We start from the raw sequence: 25,382 nt of genomic DNA, 5'->3' as shown, positions 1-25,382 counted from the left end.
TAGCAGTCAGCTGCTCAGGTTTGCAAAAGTGGGACAAATTTCAGAATTCCCCTCAAGCTTTAGAATAATCATAGATGACAAACAAAAGTGTAATAACAAAAATCTCCTGTGTATATGGTGTTTTCCCCATGGCCAATGTATCCTGGGATAAGGAGGTGAATCATCCCGGTTCAGCCATGATTTCCACATGGCTTCCATGTCTAACTTGGGCCCACCCAGTGAGATTTCCCTTATCCCGCGCCTTTCAAAAAACAATGAAATTGGGTTGTTTTTTTAAAAAAGTGCCAATCCCACTCCCATGCAAACACTGTGAGAGACAGACCAGTTTATTTTTCTGCCTCACCGGGTGCACCCAATCAAAACATCGGAAAAATGGGACAGTTCACACATGTGCAGCAACGTTGGCGAGGAAAATGAAAGTAAACCGGGGGCTGTTCATAATCACCTGGAGTTCTTCCTCCCGGCCTGAACGCGCTGCAGGGCTGCCGTGCAGAGGGAGAAACCGAGATAAGAAACATCCCAGTATGTATGATCCTGGTTTCCCCTGGGATGTTTTGGCCATGGGGAAAACACCTGTGTCTTGTCTAAAGTGATGCTGTTGATTTTGGATTATTATCATGTCTTTGGTTATCCTTGATTGTGAAATAAACCTTAATGAGTTAGGGATGTAAAATCAGCTCTTTTTATATACATTTCATCACAAACTATAACTCAAAAATGGGCAGAAAAAGATAACCTGCAATAAGGTCACTCTGGTCAATTCCCCATGGGGAAAATCATCCTGGGATTGGACCGGGACCACAAAATGCTAGTACCTTTGATCCCAGTCTGTCACTCCCCACCACAGCTGAGGTCTGGAGTTGAAACTGTGATCAGAACCTGGGATTACCTCGGCACCTCTTCTGCTCCTCATTCCCGGTTGGCTGTTGCTTTAGGGCGGGAACGTGAACAGGCATTTCTTTTCTTTTTTTTACGTGACAGCCACGTAGCTATGTCATCACATAGAGCATTGTGGCCAAGAACAGCACACAAACGTGCACCTATTAGTTGCGTGGTCATGGCGTATGCAAGAAGAAAAAATTAAAAGGCACATTCCTGACCACCCTGAGTTTTCCATTCTGTGCACGCTCAGGAGACTTAGCTGTGATTGGCTGCCAGAATGGACGGAGACTCAGGGTGGGAAAACAATTCCCCATGATACCGGGCTCATCCTGTGTTTGCCAGAAAATGCCAGAAAAGATGTACCTTCCTGGCGGTTTCTGAAAAACTCTGGATGAGCTGGGTATTGCAGGGGTGACATGGGACTGAGCTGAATTCGACCCAGGAGTCGTGGGGAGTTCCCCCGTTGTCCCAGGACACCTACCAGGGCTATCACATGTTATTTCCACCATGGGAAATCTACCTCTGATCAGTCTATAATGTGGAACTTGGTTTTATACAGTTTTGCAATAAATAGCAAGAGCTTTTTTTCAGCTCAACAAGTCCAGAGATTGTAAATCTGAAGTAGTAAATGTCAAATTGATGCACTTATCTTTTTACAAAAGCAAAAAATTGTTCAGAACTACTTCACTTAATTTATTTTGTAAATTGTTGATCCAATAATCAAGTCACCTTTTAATTTATCAGTACTCCACAGCCAGAATCTCACAGCAGGTTAATATTTTGAATTGGCTCATTATTCTGGATGAATCTCAAGTGGCCCTGTCCTTACACTGAATTGAGAACTTGGGTATAATCTTTTATGATTGCATCATATTTAATACACTACTAAGAGTTAACAGAAATCAATTAGGAGGAGAAATGGAAACATATAAATCCCATGCTTATTTCCAACTGCCAAACCCACTAGCTTCCAGTGTCTTGCAGGGATTGCTTATTTGACTTTATGTACTGATGATCAGTGCTCAGGATTTCAGCATATTTGTTTGATACTGAATTGGTTAAACTAATTTTTTATGTTTTCTCCCAGATTTTGTGCATATTTCCATGCCCATTATTTTGCATTGGATTCTTTCATGAACACATATCACAGCACAGTCCTTTGCATGCTTATTTGAATGTAAGTCCCATGGAGTTCATTGGGCCTTGCCTATATGTATGTTTGCACAGGATTGCAGCTGTAATTATCTGTCTTTTCTTCATGTACGACATTAGACATTAAGCATCTCCCGCATAAGTATGTAGAGAATGCTAATGTGTCTGGAGGAGGGATTGAATTGCATGTTTACTGCACCATCTAGAGGATGTTATGTGATATTATTGCAATTTTTAAAAAAATCACATTTTGAACAAGCAAACTGTAAATGTAGGGACTACTGATTACATCAAATACATAATTAGAGTTTATATTCCTTTTCCTGGAAAAGAATGCGTGTTTCATGGTTCTAAGTATTACAGAACAATTTGTTAGATATAACCACAGTGTACAACTGAGCTGTGGCCCTTCTGCTCATGATAAATTATTGTACGAGGCTCATTCCTGCTCATGATTCTTATGATTTTGTAAAAATGAATAACATTGTAAGGGTTTTAAAAATATTTTTATTATTTTTCTACACTTATTAAACATACAAAAGAAAGAAATAAGAAGAAAAGTAAAGGAAATAATAGAAAACAGACATAATTACATCAAAAAAGAAAGATTTACCCCTCATGATATTAAGTACATATTACATAATGGATTCCAATATAACATTTTCTAATAGTTAGAGAGACTTTATAAAGTTTTAAAATCTTTATCTTTTCTATACTTCTAAACATTTTTACTAATCCATTAATTATATCTTAAACATTGTTAAATTCCAGACTTTGAGATATTTTGTTTTTACATGGCCAGGTCAGGTTGATATGAAAAATAAAGACTCAATTTCTTCTCAAATTCATCTTTTGGACATCGATTCACAAGATTACTTAGTTTGGCCATGATAGCATATTCTCTGATTTTATCCTCCCAGCATTCTATTGTGAGGCCTTTATCAGATTTCCAATTTGTAACTCTTGCAGCAGTTACTAATTGCCAGCACAGTTCATTCAGTTTCTTAGAAAGCTTTTCTGGTAATATACCCAACAGCATTTTTTTTACAGTAAGAGGAAATTTAAATTTGATTATCTGTCTATCCAAAACGTCTTGATTTTTTTTACAAGTCCACCACGACATTGTAAGGTTTTGATTTATAGTTCCATGATGATTCTAATATTTTTAAAGATTAAATATGTGAGATCCATCTTTACAAGTAGAACAGAAAATTGTGCGCTTACACAAATGCTATCTTCACATGGCTTTATTGGTGATTGTTACAGAGGCATTATCCATCACTTCTTAGGTAGAATGGAATCAGAGAAGTGTTGGATTTAAGGCTGAAAACCAGCATTTATAAATTTCTGATACAGAAATAGGAGGGTTACATCCAGTAGCACAGAGGTCTGCAACCTGCGGCTCTCCAGATGTTCATGGACTACAATTTCCATCAGCCCCTGCCAGCATGGCCAATTGGCAGGGTAAATTGGCCAATTGGCCATGCTGGCAGGGGCTGATGGGATTTGTAGTCCATTAACATCTGGTGAGCCACAGGTCGCAGACCTCTGCAGTAGCATAACTCCATGTGGAAAGCAGTTTTTAAGATGTAGATTGCTGTTGTCAAATCAGTCAGAATGAGGAGTCACTCAGCCATGAAACTCACTGAATGACTGTGATCTGTCACTACCCCTCAGCCTAATCTGTCTTGCCAAACCTACAGAGTTGTTGTAAGGATGAAATGTAAAAGAGTCGCTATGTCACACGGTAACAATCAACGTGATTTTTCCTGCAATGAAAATATTATGATTTCTCACATTTCAATGGTAATATTTATCCTTCAGAATATTCTGAATATTCTGTAATTTTGGAAAAAACTCTGGGTCTTTCAAAGCATCTGTTCTCGTTCTTTAACTGATGTTCCTTGTCTACTTCAAACTGTATTCTCTGGTTGCAAGCCTTCCTGCTCCCGGTTGGTGTTTCCTGCCACTGCTCAGAGCAGTGGCAGCTGAAAAATAAGATTCAAAAAGTGACTGCTGTATTTTCCGAGATATCATTCCTCATTAGAAATTGCTGAAAATTGTATTGTTCATTGTCGTGTCTTCTGTGCAGTCCCACTTGCATAGATGCAGGCTAGCTGCAGAAAACTCTTAAACCTCTAGAAGCTTCAGCCTCTTTGGAGTAGTCCCCTTTCCCTCCAGACTTCTTTGTCGCCCAAACATGGAGAAACTGCTCATACTTCAGTTCTTTATTTGCTGCAATGGAGAGAGGACACTTTTCTTTGAGAGTTTCTTCAGAGAGTCTGAAATTTCCTTAAAACAATCTTCAGGAATCTTCTAAAACTTAGCATAGTGTATTTTTAAAAAGCCAACAGTATGGAATTAAGTTGGCACAACATGACAAACTCTGCTCGGCATGCATCACTGAATCCTCTTTCTGACACTGACCTTCACCATCTTTTCACCACAAAATCCCAACATCTCTACAACACCAAAGTCTAACAGATGCCGGTGCTGCAACCCACCTCAGACTTGGCATTGGGGACCAGTTTCACCTCAGTGTTGTAGCCTGCCATTGCCTCAGTGGTGGCTGTTGGACACACCTAGTCATCAGAGCCCAGACCAACAGTCAGGTAGAGGTCTCTCGAATGCCATCCCTGCTGGTGCAGAGGCTTGCTTTTCCATAGCCTTCAGAGGGTGACATCTGTGAGGTCCACCTTCTATCGATAGGACCACATATGCACAATAGTGGAGATGTACCAGGCACATCCTCCCCAAGAGTTTACCCAGGGCAACATACAGTGGCAACCTCATCAGGTTCCATGGTGGGTTTTACCGTTTACCAGTGAATAAGCAAGGCTGCAAATTGGACATGTTGGGGAGATGAGTATATTCATCAGGGACTCTGGGCCTTAGGATATCTAACTGCCTCTGTTTCTGGCTCAGCTTGTGTATAAACTATTCAGATCCTTAGCTATGTGTAGTTGGTCTTTCTTGTTCTACACATGGTATTTCTTGTAGCCATGACATCAGCTAAATGGGTGGGGGAACTGTCCTGCACTTTGCTACTCCCTTTACCAAGTTCCATCCTGACAGGGTAGTTCTTTGCCCAAGTATGAAATTTTGACCAGCAGTGGTTTCCCATTTCCATATGACTCAGGCTTTTATACTACTGACTTTCTTCCCAGATCCTCAAACAACAGTAGAATGGGCTACTACAGTATACATTAGACTCCTAAGGCTCCAGATACTTCAGCATCTTTTGAGCACTCCCCCTCCATCTTGAGCCATGAACTGGGCTCCTTTCCTGCCCAAATGCTCATGTAATGGAGATGTGGTGCTCTTGCCAAGTTTTCCATTCATTGCTGGGGAGTGTTATATGGTACAGCCTATAAGCCCACAGCAGGGCGTGGGGGGAGGAGTGGGAATGCGTGCCCACATTGAAGACACTCGATGATTGATTTGATTTGATTTGATTTATTGTATTTATAAACCGCCCTCCCCCGAAGGGCTCAGGGTGGCGAACAGAACAAACAAATAGAGCACAAATAAAATCAAAGTTAAATATAGCTCTATATGCTAAAATTAACCCCATTAAAATGCAGCATCCTAATATCAAAATTAACGATGGTGACCTACTAGCAATCCCCTAAAAAGAAAAAGGGGAGGAGGGGGAGGGGGGAACGGCAGGGTCCACAGATGTTATAAGAGAGGAGAGGGGAGGGGGGGCATCAGCGGCCGGACCCCCCGAAGGCCCGGTGGAACAGCTCCGTCTTGCAGGCCCTGTGAAATTCTTTTAAGATCCCGCAGGGCCCGCGTAGCTGGAGGTAGAGTGTTCCACCAGGCAGGGGCCAGAGCTGTAAAAGCTCTGGCCCGAGTGGAGGTCAGCCGCATCATTGAGGGGCTAGGGATCACCAGCAAATTTGCCTCTGCTGAGCGCAGAGGCCGATTCGGGACATATGGGGCAAGACGGTCCCGTAGGTAAGGAGGTCCCAGGCCACGCAAGGCCTTAAAGGTCAAAACCAACACCTTGAAAACGATTCGGAATTCAATCGGTAACCAGTGCAGGCGGCACAGCACAGGTGAGATATGGTCTCTGGCGGCACCTCCTGTGAGCAAACGTGCCGCCGCATTCTGGACCAATTTTAATTTCCGAATCAGACGCAAGGGGAGGCCTGCGTAGAGCGAGTTGCAATAATCTAGCCTGGAGGTGACCGTTGCATGGATCACAGTGGCCAGGTCCGTTTGAGAGAGGAAAGGGGCCAGCCGCTTGACCTGGCGAAGATGGAAGCATACCCGGGTTACATGGGCCACCTGGGTCTCCATTGAAAGAGACGAATCCAGGTGGACCCCCAGGCTACGAACGGAGGAGGCCGGTGCCAATGTAGCCCCCTCTCACACTGGCGGCTGGAAATCCCCAACCCCTCCCTCCCGCCCCAGCCAGAGGATCTCCGTCTTAGACGGGTTCAGTTTTAGCCTGCTCTGCTTCAACCAACCAGCAACCGCCTCCAAACAATGCTGGAGAGCCACAGGGGCAATGACCGTTCCCCTCTCCATCAACAGAATGAGCTGAGTGTCATCAGTGTACTGATGACAGGTCAGCCCAAAGCTCTGTACCAACTGAGCAAGGGGCCGCATATAGATGTTAAATAATAGCGGGGACAGCAGCGCTCCCTGGGGCACACCACACTGAAGTGGGCACCTTTGGGAGGCTTGGTCCCCACACCACACTTGCTGGGTCCGGTCCCGGAGGAACGAGGCAATCCACTGAAGGACAGTGCCCTGCACCCCAGAAGCGGCCAGGCGGTGGGTCAAAAGATCGTGGTCGACCACATCAAACGCTGCGGTAAGATCTAACAACACCAGCAGCGCCGATCCGCCCCGGTCAAGTTGCATACGGAGCATATCCGTGATGGTGACAAGAACAGTCTCCGTCCCATGCCCAGCACGGAAGCCGGACTGGAAGGGATCGAAGGCCGATGTGTCCTCCAGAAAGCCCTGAAGCTGCTCCAACACCACTCTCTCAATTACCTTCCCCAGAAACGAAAGATTCGAAACGGGGCAGTAATTGGCCAGATCTCCAGGATCTAATGATGGTCTTTTTAAGAGTGGGCGGACCACTGCCTCCTTCAACCCACCCGGAAAAACTCCTTGCTCAAGGGAGCTGTTAATGATATTCAACAGGTGGGGTCGTAGCTCCGCCCGGCAAGCTTTAATAAGCCAGGAGGGGCACGGATCCAGAGGACAGGTAGTAGGTCTAACAGCAGCCAGGACCCTGTCGACAGCAGCTTCAGAGAGCAGGGAAAACTGGGTCAAACAAACGTCAGAAGACGGCAAGGGAGCCTCCAGTTCATTTATTGTCTCTAAGGTGGAGGGAAGGTCCTGGCGGAGCGACGCGACTTTATCCGCAAAAAAGCTCATAAATGCCTCACAGCTAATAGCCAATTGATGATTTGTAGAGCCCTCAGACAATGAGGTGAGCGACCGAATAATGCGAAATAATTGTGCTGGGCGGGAGCTAGCAAATGCAAGAGAGGAGGAGAAGAACGTCCTCTTCGCCTCCTTCGTCGCCATCTCATAGGCCTTCATAAACGTCCTATAAGATGTTCGTGTGGCCTCGTCACGAGATTTCCTCCACACTCGCTCTAGCCGTCTGAGCTCCCGTTTCATATGGCGTAGCTCCTCAGTGTACCAAGGAGCCAGCCGCGACCGGGGGCGCAGAGGGCGCCAGGGAGCAATAGCCTCGATGGCATTGGAAAGGCGGGAGTTCCAGTCTTCCACTTGGCCATCGAGGGTGCCGGTAGGTTCAGGGTCCCGCAGAGCATTCAGGAATCCAATCGGATCCATAAGTCTCCGCGGGCGGGCATAAATCCGCCCGTCGCCTAGACAGGGTTGTCGTGGCACATCCATCCGGACCTTCAGAGCATAATGGTCAGACCATGGCACTCTATCAATAGAGGATATGACCATATCAACTCCCGACCCAAAGACTAGGTCTAGTGTATGCCCGGCCTCATGAGTGGGACCAGATGAGTGGGGCCAGTCCGGGCCCTGCAGGATCTTGGCGAGTTCCGCAGGGCCTGTAAGACAGAATTATTCCACCGGGCCTTTGGAGAGGCTGGCCGCGGTTCTACTGCCCCCCATTGAAATGCTGCCGAATTTTCATCTTTGTCATCTTGGTTGGGCCTGCTATGACTCCATCTGGGCCCACCTGTTCCCTCCCTTCCTTCTTTCATCTTTTCCCTCGCTTTTAGCCTTAGGAACGGGCGCCTGTCTGAACTGTTTTATACTGTTGAATGGCTTGGATCGTTTAAATTATATGTAACTGCTGCCGGAGTTTTAATGTTTAAGTTATGTTGTTGAGTTGCTGTTAATAACAGCCATGTTGTTGAGCCGCCTCGAGCCCTCCGGGGAAGAGGCGGCCTATAAATCTAAAATATAAATAAATAAATAAATTACCAAGGAGAGGCCCAGCGTCTCCATGGATGACACTAGGTCCGCAACTACTGTACACGAGGCGGTGTCGACATGGACGTTGAAGTCACCCAGGACAATAAGTCTGGGGAACCGCAACGCCCAGTCAGCCACCACCTCCAGCAACCGCAGCAGGCCGTCCCCCGGTGCGCTAGGCGACCGGTACACCAGGAGGACAGCCAACCTCTCCGAGGCCAACCACTCCAGGCCAACACATTCCAGACCCACAATCTCTGGGACAGGGACAGCCCTGAAGGGGATAGTATCCTGGATGAACATTGCCACTCCACCCCCCCGGCCCTGTGTTCGTGACCAGTGGAGGCACGCGAAACCCAGTGGGGAGACCTCACCCAAGGCAACGGTCTCCCCTTCTCGCACCCAGGTTTCGGTAATGCAAGCCAGGTCCATCTGTAGATCTCCGAGATATTCTCGGAGAACAGCGGTCTTATTATTTATGGACCTGGCATTTATCAACACCAGTGACGAAGCAGAGTAGCCCTGATCCCTACCACCCACGTTCCTTGGGATAGATCGGAGGTCAGAAGGTGGGCGAGCATGTCTGCATCTCAACCACCTTCTCTCATATGGCCACCATCTACCATCATATTTGCCCCGTCCCACCAACACTGGGATCCCTAGACCCATAGGTAGCACCCCCCATCCCTGCCATCCCTTGTCCCACCTAACATCCCGGCGAGGGCTCCCCACTGTAGTGGGCTCGGGCTCGCCATTAATAAACCTATCTAGCTAACAGCCTACAATAATCTTAATTAAATATTTAACAAAATACAATCAGCATCTATCAATATCTAACAACCAACTCCCCAAATCTGAGCTAACTATCACTTATAATTACATTGGCTACATAATAAAGTCAAAGCCGGAGATGTCAATGTACCAGCATTTAGGATTCTATAACTGAGTATCACTAGCACAACTTCCTGGTGCTCACACCAACAGGAGTCATAGATGTTGCCAAAAGTGATAGCAATGTCCAGGCATCACAGGGAGACAAACTTCACCAAATGCTGTCACCTTGGCACAATATATGATTGAACACGGGACCACTTCTATGTCCTTGCACCCTCTGGTGGTCACTGGTGGTCATAAGATTATAGTCACTACAGGAAAATCCAAACCTAGGGCTCCCACCACCTAGGAAAGGTTCCTGTGTTGGTCTTTGAGTCCAGAAAGTGCATAGAATCAAGGAACAGAAGAAAAAGACAATAATGATAATGGGCAAATAGCACAGTGGTTGGAGGACCACTGCCACTGGCCACTCCTCCCAGATCACACAGCCAATTCCTGCCCAGAAATCACCGTCCCTAATTAGTTGACTTTTCAGAAGGCCAAAAAAGCATCAATAGTGCTGGATTGTAAAAATTCCACTGGCTGTATGTTCCACGGCCGACCTCCGATGTTTGGAAGATCGTCTATATGGCTCACAGTGCTCTGCCTTCATCCGGATCACTGAGGCGTCTTGCGGGGCCTCGCCCTCACAATCGGGCCTGGTCGGCCTAACCAGCAAGATCGTTGCCTCTGTAGCACCGGGATCAATTTCTTCAGATCCCGCTCCGGAATCCCTCGTCACCGGCTCAGGTCGTCCCGCCGGCGCAGCCGTCCCCAGCACCGCCCGCACGCGGGGCTCCCAGTTCAAATAGACCCGATTCGGCCGTACTCCTCCCAAGGGGAACACTGGGGGCTGGGTTTGATGCAGGGGTGTCTCTGCCACCGACACCCCCGTTGTAATTCCAACCGTCTCCTGCCCCTCCCGGCCCCCTCGGCTATGAGGCTCTCATTCCCGTTCCTGCTGCGCCCTCTCCAGAGACTCTGGGGGCCGAAAATAGAATTGGGGGGTTTCTGCCACCAACACCCCCGTTATTATTGCAGTTATTATCGCAGGCTCCCGGGACTGTACCTCAAAAGTGGATGCCCAGCTGTCACAGGCAGGCGCTGAAATCAGAAGGTGTAAGGCAGAAGGCACGGCAAGAAACAGCTGCCTCATGTTGTAGACCTGTAGTCCCGTAATGGTTATAGCGTTCTTTGGCGTCCTTTGATGTTATTTAATGTTCTGAAGCCACGTCCTCACTCAAAATTTCCTTTTGGAGTGGTACCAGATAGGTGGATAAACAGAAACTCCCCGGGTTTAGTTCAAAGGGGATTTTAAAAACCCATTAATAACGGAGCTCTGCTGCCGAGCTCCGACACGGTCGCCATCTTGTCTCTTTACATGATAAAGATCAACAGTTAATAGATAAGTACAACTCTGTTTTCATTGTCAGGTCTTCTGTGCAGTCCCATGTGGGAGTGTAACAAGAGAGTGTCAAACTTCTCTCCCTATTAGCAGCTTCACTCCCCAGAGTCCATGTTGATGGAGTAATGTCTCAGGAATGTTAAAGGAGTTGACCATGTCATTGACTTACAGATGTCCTGCCAGTCGTTCTGGGGAGGAATGCAGCTGACGAGACTTGTGCTCTGATGGAATGAGCTCTGATCAGAAGTGGACACTCCTTTTTAGTGATATTAGAAGCTACTCTTACATTGCAGACCATCCACCTAGAAATGATCTGTGATGTCATTGCTTTGCCTTTTGGGGGGGCCTTTGAAACAGACATAGAGGTTATTGTTTCATCTGAAGTACCTTGTGCACTGTAAACCAAACAGTAATGCCCCTCTGACATCAAGTGTGGGTAATGTTTGTTCCAGTAGGACTTGTATGCACGCAGTTAGAGCTGTGAAGCTACCCTGCTCAGGGTTAGCTTCTTGATCAAAGGATAGCAAAAATAGATAGCAGAATGTCCCTGTATGTGGAAGAGGGAGGTATCAGGAGGGTATCAATCTTGAAAGAATTTTCTTGCCTGAACTAGTTTCTGCCTCTTGCTGGTGCACAGTCCACTATCCATATCAGTCCCTCTCAAGGACATTGTCATGATCAGCGCATTTCTGGTTTGATCCTGACATATCTCCTGGCTGAGACATGGGATTCTCTTTCTCTCCTTTCCCCCCTCCATCTTAATTGCTGTAGTTGTACTTTGTACTTTTACTTCTCAGGCAGTGCCTTATCAGCTCATTAGATTATTGAATGTAGGTTGTTATGACCCCAGGGAAGGCTGCATTGTCCCTGGATCCTGGAACTGGTAGGGTACCAAACATCCTTGGGAACTGGTAGTCAGGGGTCGTATTGTCTGACATGGGGTAATGGCGTAGGATATAATGGAGGGTGTTTTGTTGCTTATGCTTTAGTTCTGACAATAGAAGTCTAAATGCTTTTTCCTGATTCTGTTTCATAATAAATAAATAATCTGAAACAGAATCTCATTTTCGAACAGTGCAGGAGCACAAGACACATGTTCTCAGGCAGACTTAATTGAAATATGCTCTTTAGCTGAGAATTTCATTTGAGAGGAGGGCAATTTGCTCATTGCCTGTTATCTTTTTTGAAGACAGCCCTGTGATTGGTCAAGAGGAGTCAGTAGATTATGGCCAGCTTTCACTATAAGTGTAGTTTCTTTTCCCCTCCCACCCCTCCTTCCTGCCGGAAAGACACTTGTATTAAGCTCTGAAAAGTGTATGCTTCAAAAACCTACTACGCTATGTTAGGACTTCAGTAAGTAATCAGCGAGTTTGCTTTGTTATTTTTCTGTGCACTCTGTCATCACCAAAACTGCATGCCTGGTCTTAATATCTTTCCCCCTTCTTTTTCTTTAATAAAGTTCTTTTTAGCTTTTTATAGTGTGTTTACTGATGCCAAACCCAGATGAGCTTGGTTACATTACTATACAACTGGCTGCTACAGATGAAAAGGAGGCAAAGAATGAAGTGACTCTATTTATATTATATTTCTGGATTTGCAAAAAGCAACAAGATTTGGAAATAAAAACTGCCATATTCTATATAATGCCATGCAAGAGATCACACATCCTTTAACACCCCAGTTCATTTAAGGGTGAGTTGATAAACTCAAAATCAAAGTGATACAACTAAATTCATTTCTGGATGGCCTCACTGAAATATATTACATTCATTTAGGAACGACTACAAAGCTGCTCAAAAAATTATGAGGTATATGGGTCACAGAGCTTCCGGAATATGAAATGTGATGTACTCCTGCCTTTGAAAGCGCCAATATCTTTTTAATCCATGTGTTTAATTTGATGGTAGTTCATAGTTTAGATTCATTTGTTAGTCAAGCATATCTTTTAGTTGCATGAGTCAGTTTCATGCTCTTCATATATTCTGGTTCAAACCGAAATCATATTGTCAAAACTGATGAGAAAATAGGCATTTTTGGCTACCTAATTTATTAGTAGTAATCTTTGAGGCTGCAGTTCGTATAGCTTTGCTTAATGCAGATTTACTTTCTTAAAATCAGTTTACCATAAGATTATAGAGATTGCATTCATTTAATTATGCACTAATTTGCCAGATAATTCACACAGATGTATTACTAAATTAAAACAAAAAATGACATCTCACACTTAGCTAATGTTTGGAGCATTAATGCCAGAGCAACACAACTCTAAAAGACTAACAGATTTTAATAAATGAGTCTCCCTTGAAGAACATGACTGGGGTTTTTTGTAACCAAACAATCTGTGCAGGTAGATTAAGCCTCACTTGAATCTTTCGCTAGGTGACAGCATTGTCTATTACAATGTTAATGTACCTGTGAAAGAGTCGAGAGCCAGCATGGTGTAGTGGTCTGATCTGGAGAACTGGATTTGATTCCCCATTTCTCCGCATGAGCGGTGGATTCTTATCTGGTAAAGTGGGTTTGTTTCCTCACTCCTATACATGAAGCCTACTGGGTGACCTTGGACTAGTCACAGTTCTCTCAGAACTCTCTCAGCCCCACCCACCTCACAAAGTATCTGTTGTGGGGAGAGGAAGGGAAAGGAGTTTGTAAGCCCTTCTGAGTCTCCTTACAGGAGAGAAAGGGGAGGGGGGGTATAAATCCAAACTTTTTCTTCTTCTTAATAGAAGGCAAATATCTACAGTTGTTTTGAAAATCTTCTTTCAGCAAGGATTCCCATTCCTTTTAGATTGACAATGTATGTGCCATTTCTTGAAAGACAAAATGATGGTACCTGGGTTATGGTCACAGAATAAAAACCCAAAGGCCAGGGGATTTTGTCTAGCTATTCTTGGAGCAGGAACAGGATGCAAGGGTCAAATGAGTAAAGTGGCCATAGAGTTGAAGAAATCCCCCCGGAGAATATTATTACGTCTGTTAGCATAATATGCCGTTTATATTTATTAAACTTTCCCCAGCTTGCAGATTAAATCCAGCAAAGTTTATACTACTTCAGCACAACTGAAATCAAAAGCTTACCCATTACCCTGGTTGTACAGGCAAATCAGAATTTGAATATTAAAATGCGTAGTTACAATTTTGTGTCCTGAGTTTGGGCTCCCACCCAAACCTGACGGCACAGTAGATTCTAGTTAAAAGGCAACAGTATCCCAGAGCCTTTTGAGGACAACAGAAAAACAGGGTGTGCAGATTTATAAGTGCAAGGAAGTACTGTGACTTTACAGTGTGAAAGCAGTCAAATATTCCAAAAATATTTCAAATGGATTCCACAGCAACACTGACTTTAAATGTTGCCAAAGGCAGGTGGCAGTGAATCTGTTATGGCTTTGTTAAGTACTACTGTAGATTTCATTCCTTTTTGTTTCAAGGCGCTTTTACAGCTCCACATTTAAATTTCTTTCAGTGTGTCTTTCCCTTTGAAAACATTTTCCATTTGTTTTCATTTGTTTCTGCTCTATGAATGTTTTACTGTTTATGTGAGCACATGATTTAAACAAAGTCAGACTATGGATCTTTTTAGTTTGATATTGTCTCCTCGGAGTAGCAACAGCTCCTTAAACTCTCACATATGGATATTTCTAAGGGCTGTTACCTTAGAAGGTTTTGAAACTGAAGACATCAGAGATTGAAATTTAGACCTTTGGCATATGTGTTCTAACTCCAAGGTACAATTTTTTTTCTTAAGCAATTTATGAGCCATATCGCAAAGATGTATGCAAAGCCGCAGTAGTTGTTGCCCCCATTTTGTGGAAAACATTTTTTGGGGAAATTAAATAGGCAAACTGCACAAAATATAGCATTTCTCTTTTGTATTGTTTTCCTATTTCTATACTGTAATACACTGCATGGTTCTCAAAAGCATAATATCAGTATTTTTTGTAAACTGTGGGATCAAGTAGAACTTCTTTGGTGCATGAGAAGTTCTAAACCAGGCCTGACTTTTACATTTATCCATAATCTATTGAAATAAAGTATGTACTTATCACATATTCATTTCAAACACTTGCAAGAATTAAGATGACCTGTTCAGATTACCTATCAAAAGCTAAATAAATGCATTTACTCATCATTGTCACTTCCCACGTTGAGTTTTAAAGTCAGCCGTATAAGCATGATTGCCTTCAGACTAGAGCTACAAAATGTATCATGCAAAGTATAACTGATAGTTGGCTCCCCAGTTGTTCAGATGCCCATTTGTAAAGTCCAGTCTACATTTATCCTGGCTTGGAAATGTATTCGAATTAGGATTGGTGTTGTATTTTTTATTATATGTGCAGATTTCTTCTATTTAAAGTAACTTGAAAGGCACCTCTCCCCATTTGCTGTATGTACTTAGAATTGTATGTCTGTTGGTTTATATAAAAGCAGAAATATTTGTCAATGCAATTACATGATCTCATTATTGTACTTACAAGTCATTCTGTTTACAAAGCATGCCAGCTGGGAATCTTGTTGGTTGAGTATAGAGGAAAAGAAGTTGTGTTTTACCCTGCATGGGCACAGTGAGGTGATGATTATGAGTGTTGGAAAAGTTCCTGGGAAACCTGAGTTCAAATCTCCACTCTTTCCATGGAAGCTCATCCGATGATTTTGGGGCAGTAACATGCTCAGTTTTAACCAACCTCATATAGCTGTTGTTAGAATAAAATGAGAGAGAGAATAATAATATAACATACTTTGGGTCCCCATTGGAGAAAAGGACAGGGTACACATAAATTAACGAACTGCAAAAATAAATGAAGAAGATATTTTAAAAAGGGATACTGGTTCGGCGTTACTCTTTACTGTACAATGAATATGTAGAACGTTAGAAAAATACCAGGTATTTTCATGTACTGTCTAAAATTTATTGCTACCCCAAACAATGGAATGATCCAGGAGTTAAGGTACAGAATCTCATACAACAGTGCAACTGGAATGTACCTCTCCATTTATGTTCCCCAAAATGTTGCTATCTTAAGTAGTTAGTTAGGTTGTTGAGGAGTTGCTGAAGACCCAAATATTTGTTATTAGTTCTGCAAAGTGAACCAATCTAGTCCCTATGCATATCCTACAAATAAATAAATATCCTTTAAATAAGTACTATTCTACTTTATCCTTTAGTTGCTACTAATTTTAATAATCTGCTGGAAAAGTTCTTGTTCGTTTTGCTCTCCAGTCTTCTTGCTCTCCCACCATCAAATTATCACCTGTCAGGATTCTAAAATTCATTGAGTTCATATCAGTTTAAAGGATTTACCCTGCCTGATACAGATATATTCACTTAGTGTACACTCCAGTGAACATACCACTAGCCCACATCTCTCCCAGCTGCATTCATTGTATATGCTAGAAATATATAAAGAGAACTATGTATTTGTGAGGCTAATGCGATTCTCTTTTATTTTTGTTGTAGGGTATGGCAGTATCCATTTTTTTCAAGACCTTCCTTCTCTACCCATAGGTAAACATATCTTGAGCTAACTGCTTTGCCAGTGTGTCCCACCTCCATTTTTATTTCCATCACAATAATCTGCACAGGAAAGCACTAAATCTGAGGTGATTTCAGGGAAAATGAAATCCCTGGCTGTAGTATTTGATCTGTGAAAGTTGTTTCACCCAAGTGATCTTGGAATGTTTCAGGATTCACAATGAATATTTACTTTATTTACAGTCAGTGACCAAAACTTAATAATCTCAGATATAACAGAATATCAAAAGAACAAAATTACAATAACTTAAAGTACAGTTATACGTCTCTCTCAGAGACAAATAATTTACTGCCCCATTACTCTGCTGTCCTGAGAGTTTCCACACAGATAATATATTTATGTAGAGATTTCCAAATCAACACAATAATAAATTAATCAAATTATTTGCATCCTTTTCTTACAAACAGGCAAAACTTAGCTGCCTGTCTGGTAATAATTTCTTTCTCATTTTGTAATAATTTATCACAGCAGGATTTGTCAGATCGATGTATCCTATAAACATAGACATGAGTCAAACATTTCTTTCTCACCTCCTCCTAACAGGGGCAATAAAACAATATATGGTCCATGGTCTGTATGGAATTCAAGGAGCAAGTGCATAATCTCTCCTCATAGGGAGGATTCACAATGAATATGCATCCATGAACTTCCCTTGTGTTTCCCTTTTCAATATTTGCTCTTCATATTTTAATGCTAAATAAATGTAGCCACTTCTTTTTATCTTTATACTGTTTCCCTAGTTTTCTCCATGAATATGCACATTCCTTACCTTTCTTTGATTGCTGCAGTCAAAGTTTTCCTTTCCTTCTAGAGTTCCTTTTATTTCTGGATTATGATTTGCTTCTCCTGGTATCCAGCAATTGTTTCCATTCAGTGGCACTTGCAATCAGATAGATTAACTTAAACTAGTTTAAACTGGTTTGTTTCTGGTTAGTTTTGTAGAGCTGCTTATTAAGAACTACTCTTTTATTGTTTATAAAATATTTAAAATAGATTCTGAAAAATAATATGCAGACGTATTATTTTGTTGAATCTTTTGGTCATATTTTTAGAAGACTGGATTAACAAGACATCTTGATGCTTGCTTCAGTAACCATATATAGATTAACATTCATTCTCAATAATTTCTATGTAAATTATCCATATACATCAATACATTTCCTGGAGTTAATTAAATAAGGATCCATCATTTTATGAAGTTTAGACAGCAAGGTTTTTATTATCAATTACTGTATCAAATTTTGTTGACTCCTTAAGCTGAACCTGATGTGGATAACATAAATATCTGTAGATAATGAATAGTTATAAATCTGATGGAGGGAGCAGAAAGGTTAATTTTTTCTTCTTTGTCTCCATCCCTTTCCAGAATATGTCAGAACGTCACGATGGTCCTGCCAAACAACACAACAGTTTCTTCCTGGGTTTCAAATGTGAGTTCCTTCTGGAATCAAGACTTGCAAAGAGCAGAGCTTCTTGATGGCGCTCCATCATACACTAGCAACTATGGCCGCTCTAATGAGAGCTTCTTATTCACCACCATGGAAGCCACCAACCAAACTGTTCCTGATCCCCTGGGGGGATATGCTGTCTGGCAAGTTGTCTTAATTGGCTTCTTCACCGGCATTGCATCTCTTGTGACCATCATAGGAAACATTTTGGTGATTGTGGCATTTAAAGTCAACAAGCAGCTAAAAACTGTTAACAACTACTTCCTTCTCAGTCTTGCTTGTGCAGATTTGATTATTGGTATTATTTCCATGAATCTTTTCACCACGTATATCATCATGGGTTACTGGACTTTGGGAAATCTGGCCTGTGACCTGTGGCTCTGTATCGACTATGTTGCCAGCAATGCCTCTGTCATGAATCTCTTGGTCATAAGTTTTGACCGATATTTTTCCATCACTAGACCGCTTACCTACAGAGCTAAACGAACAACCAGAAGGGCTGGAGTGATGATCGGATTAGCTTGGGTCATCTCATTCATCCTTTGGGCTCCTGCCATTCTCTTCTGGCAGTATTTTGTTGGGGAGCGAACTGTTCAGAAGGACAAATGTTACATCCAGTTCCTAAGTGAACCAATCATCACTTTCGGCACTGCCATAGCTGCCTTTTATCTGCCTGTCACCATTATGAGTATTTTGTACTGGAGGATATACAAGGAGACAGAAAAGCGTACCAAAGAGCTAGCAGGACTCCAGGCCTCTGGCAGCGAAGCTGAGGCGGTGCGCTTTGTCAACCAAACAGGCAGCTCTAGAAGCTGCAGCAGCTATGAGTTGCAGCAGCAGAACACAAAACGCTCCAACAGAAGAAAATATGGTGGTTGCCATTTCTGGATGACATCAAAAAGCTGGAAACCAAGCCCAGATCAGGTTGAGCAGGAGCACAGCAGCAGCGACAGTTGGAACAACAATGATGGTAATGCTTCTCTTGAGAACTCTGCCTCTTCCGATGAAGAAGATATTGCCTCAGAGACCAGAGCCATCTATTCCATTGTACTGAAGCTTCCAGGACATAGCACTATCCTCAACTCCACAAAACTACCTTCATCAGAAGACATGCATGAGTCTGAGGATGAATTAGAGAAGCGGGACACAGAGTCAAAAGAGAGGAAATCTAAAAAGCTTCATCCACAAAAGAGTATGGAGGATGGTGGAAGCTTACAGAAGAGTTTCCCTAAGCTTCCAGGTCAATCAGGATCAGCAGAACAGATGGGAAAGGCTTCTGACGGCATTTCAACAGGAACTAAGCCGCCAACTGCTCTGCCTTTGTCCTTCAAAGAAGCTACCTTGGCCAAGAAGTTTGCCTTGAAGACAAGAAGTCAGATCACCAAGCGAAAACGAATGTCACTCATCAAAGAAAAGAAAGCTGCACAGACACTCAGTGCCATTTTGTTTGCCTTCATTATAACCTGGACCCCATACAATATTATGGTCCTAGTAAATACCTTTTGTGATCACTGTATTCCTACAGTTTTTTGGAACTTGGGGTACTGGCTTTGCTACATCAACAGCACAGTGAACCCTATGTGCTATGCACTGTGTAATAAAACATTCAGAACCACTTTCAAGATGTTGCTGCTGTGTCAGTGTGACAAACGGAAAAGGCGCAAACAACAGTACCAGCAAAGACAGTCAGTCATTTTCCATAAGCGGATTCCCCGAGAAGCTTCATAGAATAGTATTTTTTTAACAATGGAAACAAATATTAAAAGGATTTGAAGCATAGGAGGGAGGGAGGTTACTGCAGCTGATGACAAATACTTCATCTTCAAGGTGTGAAAAGAGCAGTCTGGTGTATGTATCCAACCTTTTAATACTTTGTGTTTAATGTAACTGTTGAAGCCACATTAAGCAAAAACAAGCTGCAAAGGTTTTACTATGGGACTATTAGACATCAGAAGGTTGACATACAAAAGTCCAAGAAGCTGCATAGAAATTATGAAAGCTGCTAGGGATCCAAACAATCCTCTAAGTGCAAATCCACTCTGAGATCTCAGGTGAGCACATGTAGTCCCAAGAAATCCAGTAGATTCCAACTGAAATTCTGTATTGGGATACGCTTACAAAACTAGTTGGGATGCACTTAGCAAAACTAGTTGGGATATGTGTTCTACACACTGTATAGGTTGCCCAAAACATCTTGTCCCAACAAAGTTTCCTATATTTTTTTCTGTATGGGATATGCTAGCAATTTTTCTTGGTGCCCAGGTAATTAACCATTTAATCAACGTGAAGCTTGTGGTTTATTTACCAGGAAAGACAACACCTGTCTTTCTTGACATGGATTGATTGTGGAATGTGGGAAGCATAAAGGGCCTTGCACATTATTTCCCAGGTCTTTATGTATTCTGAACTTATGGTTTTGCCTTAAAGAGGTGAAACCCACACTATAAATATGTTCCACAGTGAAGATCAGAGAAAAAGGCAAATACTATTCCTATGTTTTTGCAGTGGAACTTAACAACATCCCCATTTTTGATACATGCACGTATCCTAAAGACAGGCTTGGTTCTTTCTCAACCAGAGATGTCAGGCCACTGTGGCACATAAGTGCCGTAAGATATTAGAATCTGATTAGAGTTTTAATTCAGTTGAGAGCACAGAATGCTGGGAATTGCAATAAACATGAAATGTGATTGTCAGAGATGGTCTCATCCTGGTTCTCAGATTTGGATTGTATAGGACAATGTCATGGAATGATGGTCAGTGTTGCCTTGGAACTCTCCATGCCCTCTGGAAATTGAGCAATCTCTGTGCTGATCATGAGGTCTTAGCACTTTGAAAGGGTTTAAAAAGGGGAGTGGGAGGACACACTAACAGGGAGTCATCTTTTGGTTTTGATCCAATGCACTTATTCAAGGGGCAGGAGAGAAGAGAGCTTCTTGAATGAGCCGGTTTTCTGCAGCTGGTGGTGTAAGGCAGCCTCCTAGGCAGACTGCGCCAGCAGATTCTCAGGACCAGATTAACTGTCTGCATTTCTGTGCATTTTGAAAGCAGTGTCAGAGATTAGGGGAAGGGCAGTGATTAGGTATTTTTAACCAAACAATCTGGGCACTTTTCCAAATGCTTGTAAAAATTAAAAAAACAACCTTTTTTTACTGTCATTAGTGGACACCTTTGTGCAGAACAATATCAGTAGCTAATGTTAGGCAGTCTGCTATTTCCAGCAGCTAAGCATTTCCTCAGAAAGATATCAAAAGGGCTTTAATATTTATAGTTGAGACAAGAGCACTGATTCCTGGTATTTATAATACAGTCAGTCCCTGTGATCCTGGGCACAACCCACCCCCTCGCTCGTCTTATGCAATCCCCATTCATTGCAGTGATGTTTGCACAGGAGACACTCCAAGTGGATTGTGCCTGTATACGATATTTTATAAAAGTCAGGACTTCCCTCAGGAAAGGACTGTACTTTAAAGCATTGTTTCAGATCAGATTTATTTACAGTTTGAAAAGTTTATATGCATATTATGCTTTCAACAGACTAAGCTTTTTCATAGGCTCCTCGACCCCCCCCCCCTTTTGACCTGACACTCAGATTTAATGAAATAAAATTGCAGTTTCCTTTCTGAAGTGGATGTGGAGGGGGGAATCAGTGTTGTGAACACAAAGATGGTATAAAAGCTGCTTTTGTATTCAGTGTGAGATGGTGTTTACAGATGATTTTGACAACAGTGGAAATATATTAAATGGTGTCTGTGTATCTGAGCTATTTAATTTTGTGTTATGTTTATATGAAGAAATATTTATACATAAATGCCACCACAATGTTTAATTTAAATGTTGATAAATATTGCTCTTTGGTCTTCAACTGTAATGTCCTTTAAAAACTAATCATAAAGGTGTTCTTGAGAAATGAACTCAGGATGCAGGTTGTATTAGAGTATATTGAAAAGAGAGATTGTAGGCAAGCCACCCGTTGTTCATGCACTCTGCTAACTCAGCCTGGCCACATTACTAAGATGGCCTGGAGAAGAGGCCACATCGGAACTCAGCAAGTCACATAGTCAGGATCAGCTGGGTAGGGAGGCTGAAAGGAAGACAGCTGTCAAGCACAACTGGGAAATAAGCTAGGATTGCCACAGCTTTCTACAGAATCTCAGAGCCTTTAAAAGCTGAATGGCATGCATATGTTCCATAGGCAAACTTTTTTGTCTTGAAAGAGAACCTGTTTAAAAGGAGGTTTTACCTACTGAATTTCTGCCTGTGCCACCATAATCAAAGGCACAAGACTCCTTCTAGCAAAAAGATGGGTATTCTGAAGGCAGGTGCAGAAGTTCAGAATTTTATTTCAAAAGGCCAAATGCTTAAATCGCTGGAATGACTTGGTTAGAGTGCTAGGAATAAGGGAGCTAATCACTCTTTGTGGCCAATTACACACCACACAGAACATTTTGAAGCTAATATATAAAATGTTTCCAGGTGGAATTCCACACAGCTTTTTCCTCCAGATGTTTGGAAGCCTCTTTTTTTACATTTCCCTCAAAATGTTTTATTCCGAAAACTCTAAATAGCATTTCTCTTCCCTCCAACATTTTCAAAATGCACCCTCCAACATTTTTCCCACCCAATTTACTACATTCCACAGGTCTTTTTCATGTTGTGCGAAATGGACATCTCTCTCTCTCTCTCTCTCTCTCTCTCTCTCTCTCTCACTCACTCACTCACTCACTCTGTGCGTGTGTGTGTGTGTGTGTGTGTGTGTAGCTTATCTACCATTATAGGGTTGTTGTAAGGATGAAACAGAAAAAGGAAGGATGACTGTCAAATTGCATTGCAAAGAACATCTACACCCCAAACAAATGGTAGATATGGTTGTGCTTTATTTCCTTTGTACCATTTTACCTTGCCAAAGACATTTAGGAAGTCACTATATCAAAGGTTCTCAAATTGTGATCCTCACAGTGGTTAGCTACATGTTGAATGCAAACATGTGGAATAAAGCCACAATGCCTTTTTTAAAAAGGACAGTCAATGCAGCTTCAAAAAAGACTAATTTGGAGCAAAGAAGCAGCAGCAGGGGTGGGGCAACACTAATCCTTTCCTCATCCATCATGTCCATGATCAAAATAGCCTTCCAAGCTTATGCAGTTCCGACTATGTATGACCAAAGAAAGAGACATGGATTTTGATGTACATGGATCCATGGCATTGATATAGGGTCCCCACAAGACACATCATAATTTAGCAGTTGGCCACTGGAATTATCAGTTTTTAACAAGTTGATGGGTGCAATGCTGTTGGTTGACAGGAGAAGCTGAAGTCCTTAGGCTCCTGGTCTTTATATGGGAGAGGATGCTGTTGCCAAGCAAGTTTGTGCTTCTCCTTGCAAGCTCCTTAGGGAGGTCTGACTTGCACATTGTGAGGCACAACTCCAAAGTGTTTTCGAAGAACTGAACGACACCTCATTGCTTACATTTACCTTAACTACCATCTGTATACACAGATATATATATATTTATAGCATATATTATATTTTGCTACTTAGTATAATGCAGTTTCTTTTCTCAAATGTGAGGCAGAGAGATTAGCAGAAAACAAACTGCCTCGCATGCTATTGATTTCATTATGAGAGAGTGTTTTTTTAAAAAAAAATGTCTGGCATCCTTGTTGAAAACAACTGTCACCACTATAGCTACAAGATCAAGCATGCAGGAATTGGCCATTTGATGTGATGTGTGAAGATGCTTGCAAATGTCATTTATAATTTTAGTGGGACTCTAATATTCAAAGGTTACTTGATGGCACAGTTCAATTCTGTAGGAATTTGTTCTTTTATGGGTATGTGTGCATATTTGAAGCAGTGACCCCAGGCCCAAGTAGGTACTGACAGGTTCAGTTAAAACATCACAGTCTCAGCAGAAGGAACCTCCTGTGCAGAATGGCCTCATACGGCTCCAGGATAGCCTTACCAACAGAATTTGGCTCAGAACATAGGAGCTTCTCTAACAAACTTATGAGTGTGCTAAAACATCTTGGGAAATTGTTGTGAGCAAAGGATGAATGAATGGACAAACTTTTGTCGTTCCTTATAGTTCCTTTCCCTTGCACTCTATTAACTATTAGTAGCCGTGACTGTGCTGGTAAAATTGTAACAGTTACCAAAAGGTGTTCATTCAAAATCTAATTGAATTTTGAATGACAGCCCTTCTGACCAGGCAAGAGCCCAAAGAAATGTCATGTGCTGTCTGGTGGTGTCACCGTGAATCAGGACGTGAAAAGACACATGTATACAATCACGCAAATTAATGTCTACTTTGGGGAGCTGGGAGGAACTTTGTATATGTGTTCATGTAGCAACTGCTGTATAACAGAAGGCAATGAAGAAGTAGCAGTGCTATACTAACTGAAGGCTCATTCTGTAAACTGAAGTGACACTGGCAAGATCTTTTATCGATCATCCTTTAAACATTTTTTGTCAAAGATTCTTTTAAAGGTATTCTGAGGCAGAAGCTATCTGAGAATGGTACTGCCTTCTGTTCCCAAAGCAGCATGGGCATTTGTAATGAATGAAACAGGATCACAGAACCATAGGGGGAGGTCAGCTCACATCTCTTATCAAGGTGTTCCTTACAAATTTGCCCAAGATCAATGGTGTACCACTAATGGGAACACTGGGTATCCCATTCTCCAGGTGCACGCCACCGAGCCCCACCCTCCCTTCTGGCCTCCCAGCAGGCTGGCTCCTGCAGAAGCCAGGGGTGGGGTTCAGGGCAGGGGACAGGGCTTGGGCCACCTGCTGTGGCGCCCCGCCCTCCTGGCAAGCCAGCCTGGAGAGGGCAAAAGCCAACCTGGCAAGGGCAGAGGCCAAGCTGCAGAAAAGCGGGGGTCAGGGCTTGGGGCAGGCAGTCGTGGCGCCTGGCTGGACTGCTCACTGCAGGACCCCACCCTTGCAGCCTCCCAGCAGACTGGCTCCTGCCCTCCAGAAGACAGAAGCCACCCTGCAGGGAGGTTGGGGTGCCGCAGCAGGTGCCCCCCTAAGCCCCACCCTCCCTGGGCCTCCTGCTGGCTCCTGTAAGTGCGACACCGGGGGGCGTGGGGAGCCAGGTGAGGTGGCTCGGGGAGGCAGTCATGCCCCTGTGCACCATTTAGGCCCAGTATGCTACTGCTCAAGATTAATGTGAGGGTGGGGCTAACAGACCTTACTTTCCAGTAATGAGGGGCTGGAGCACCTTCCCTATGAGGCTGCAGCATTTGGGACTCTCTAGTTTGGAGAGGAGACGTCTGAGGGGGGATATGATTGAAGTCTATAAATTTATGCATGGCGTAGAAAAGGTCAACAGAGAGAAAATTTTCTCTCTCACAATACTACAACCAGGGGGGATACACTGAAAATGCTGAGGGGAAGAATTAGGACTAATAAAAGGAAACATTTCTTCATGCAACATGTGATTGGTGTTTGGAATATGCTGCCACAGGAGGTAGTGATGGCCACTAATTTGGATAGCTTTAAAAAGGGCTTGGAAAGATTTATGGAGGAGAAGTCGATCTATGGCTACCAATCTTGATCCTCCTTGATCCGAGATTGCGAATGCCTTACCATACCAGGTGCTCAGGAGCAGCAGCAGCAGAAGGCCATTGCTTTCACATCCTGCAAATGAGCTCCCA

General features: G+C 43.0%; 1 protein-coding gene across 2 annotated transcripts in view; it reads left to right on the top strand.

The window, feature by feature from the left end:
- Positions 1 to 25,088, top strand: part of CHRM3 (cholinergic receptor muscarinic 3) — a 123,961-nt gene extending 98,873 nt beyond the window's left edge. The window contains exons 2-3 of one of the 2 annotated variants that reach the window (XM_048485594.1): positions 16,197 to 16,244; positions 17,639 to 25,088. In XM_048485594.1, coding sequence (XP_048341551.1) covers positions 17,658 to 19,448 — 1,791 coding nt within the window. In that variant the 5' untranslated portion in view covers positions 16,197 to 16,244; positions 17,639 to 17,657 and the 3' untranslated portion in view covers positions 19,449 to 25,088. The remainder of the gene's footprint in view (positions 1 to 16,196; positions 16,245 to 17,638) is intronic. The other variant, XM_048485602.1, reaches the window with a different exon arrangement.
- The last annotated feature ends 294 nt before the right edge of the window (positions 25,089 to 25,382 follow it).

The sequence above is a fragment of the Sphaerodactylus townsendi genome, linkage group LG01, assembly GCF_021028975.2.
Source record: "Sphaerodactylus townsendi isolate TG3544 linkage group LG01, MPM_Stown_v2.3, whole genome shotgun sequence".
NCBI classification, from domain to species: Eukaryota; Metazoa; Chordata; class Lepidosauria; order Squamata; family Sphaerodactylidae; genus Sphaerodactylus; species Sphaerodactylus townsendi.
The sequence above is the reverse complement of the archived record's forward strand: the minus strand, read 5'-3'. Positions and strand labels throughout refer to the sequence as shown.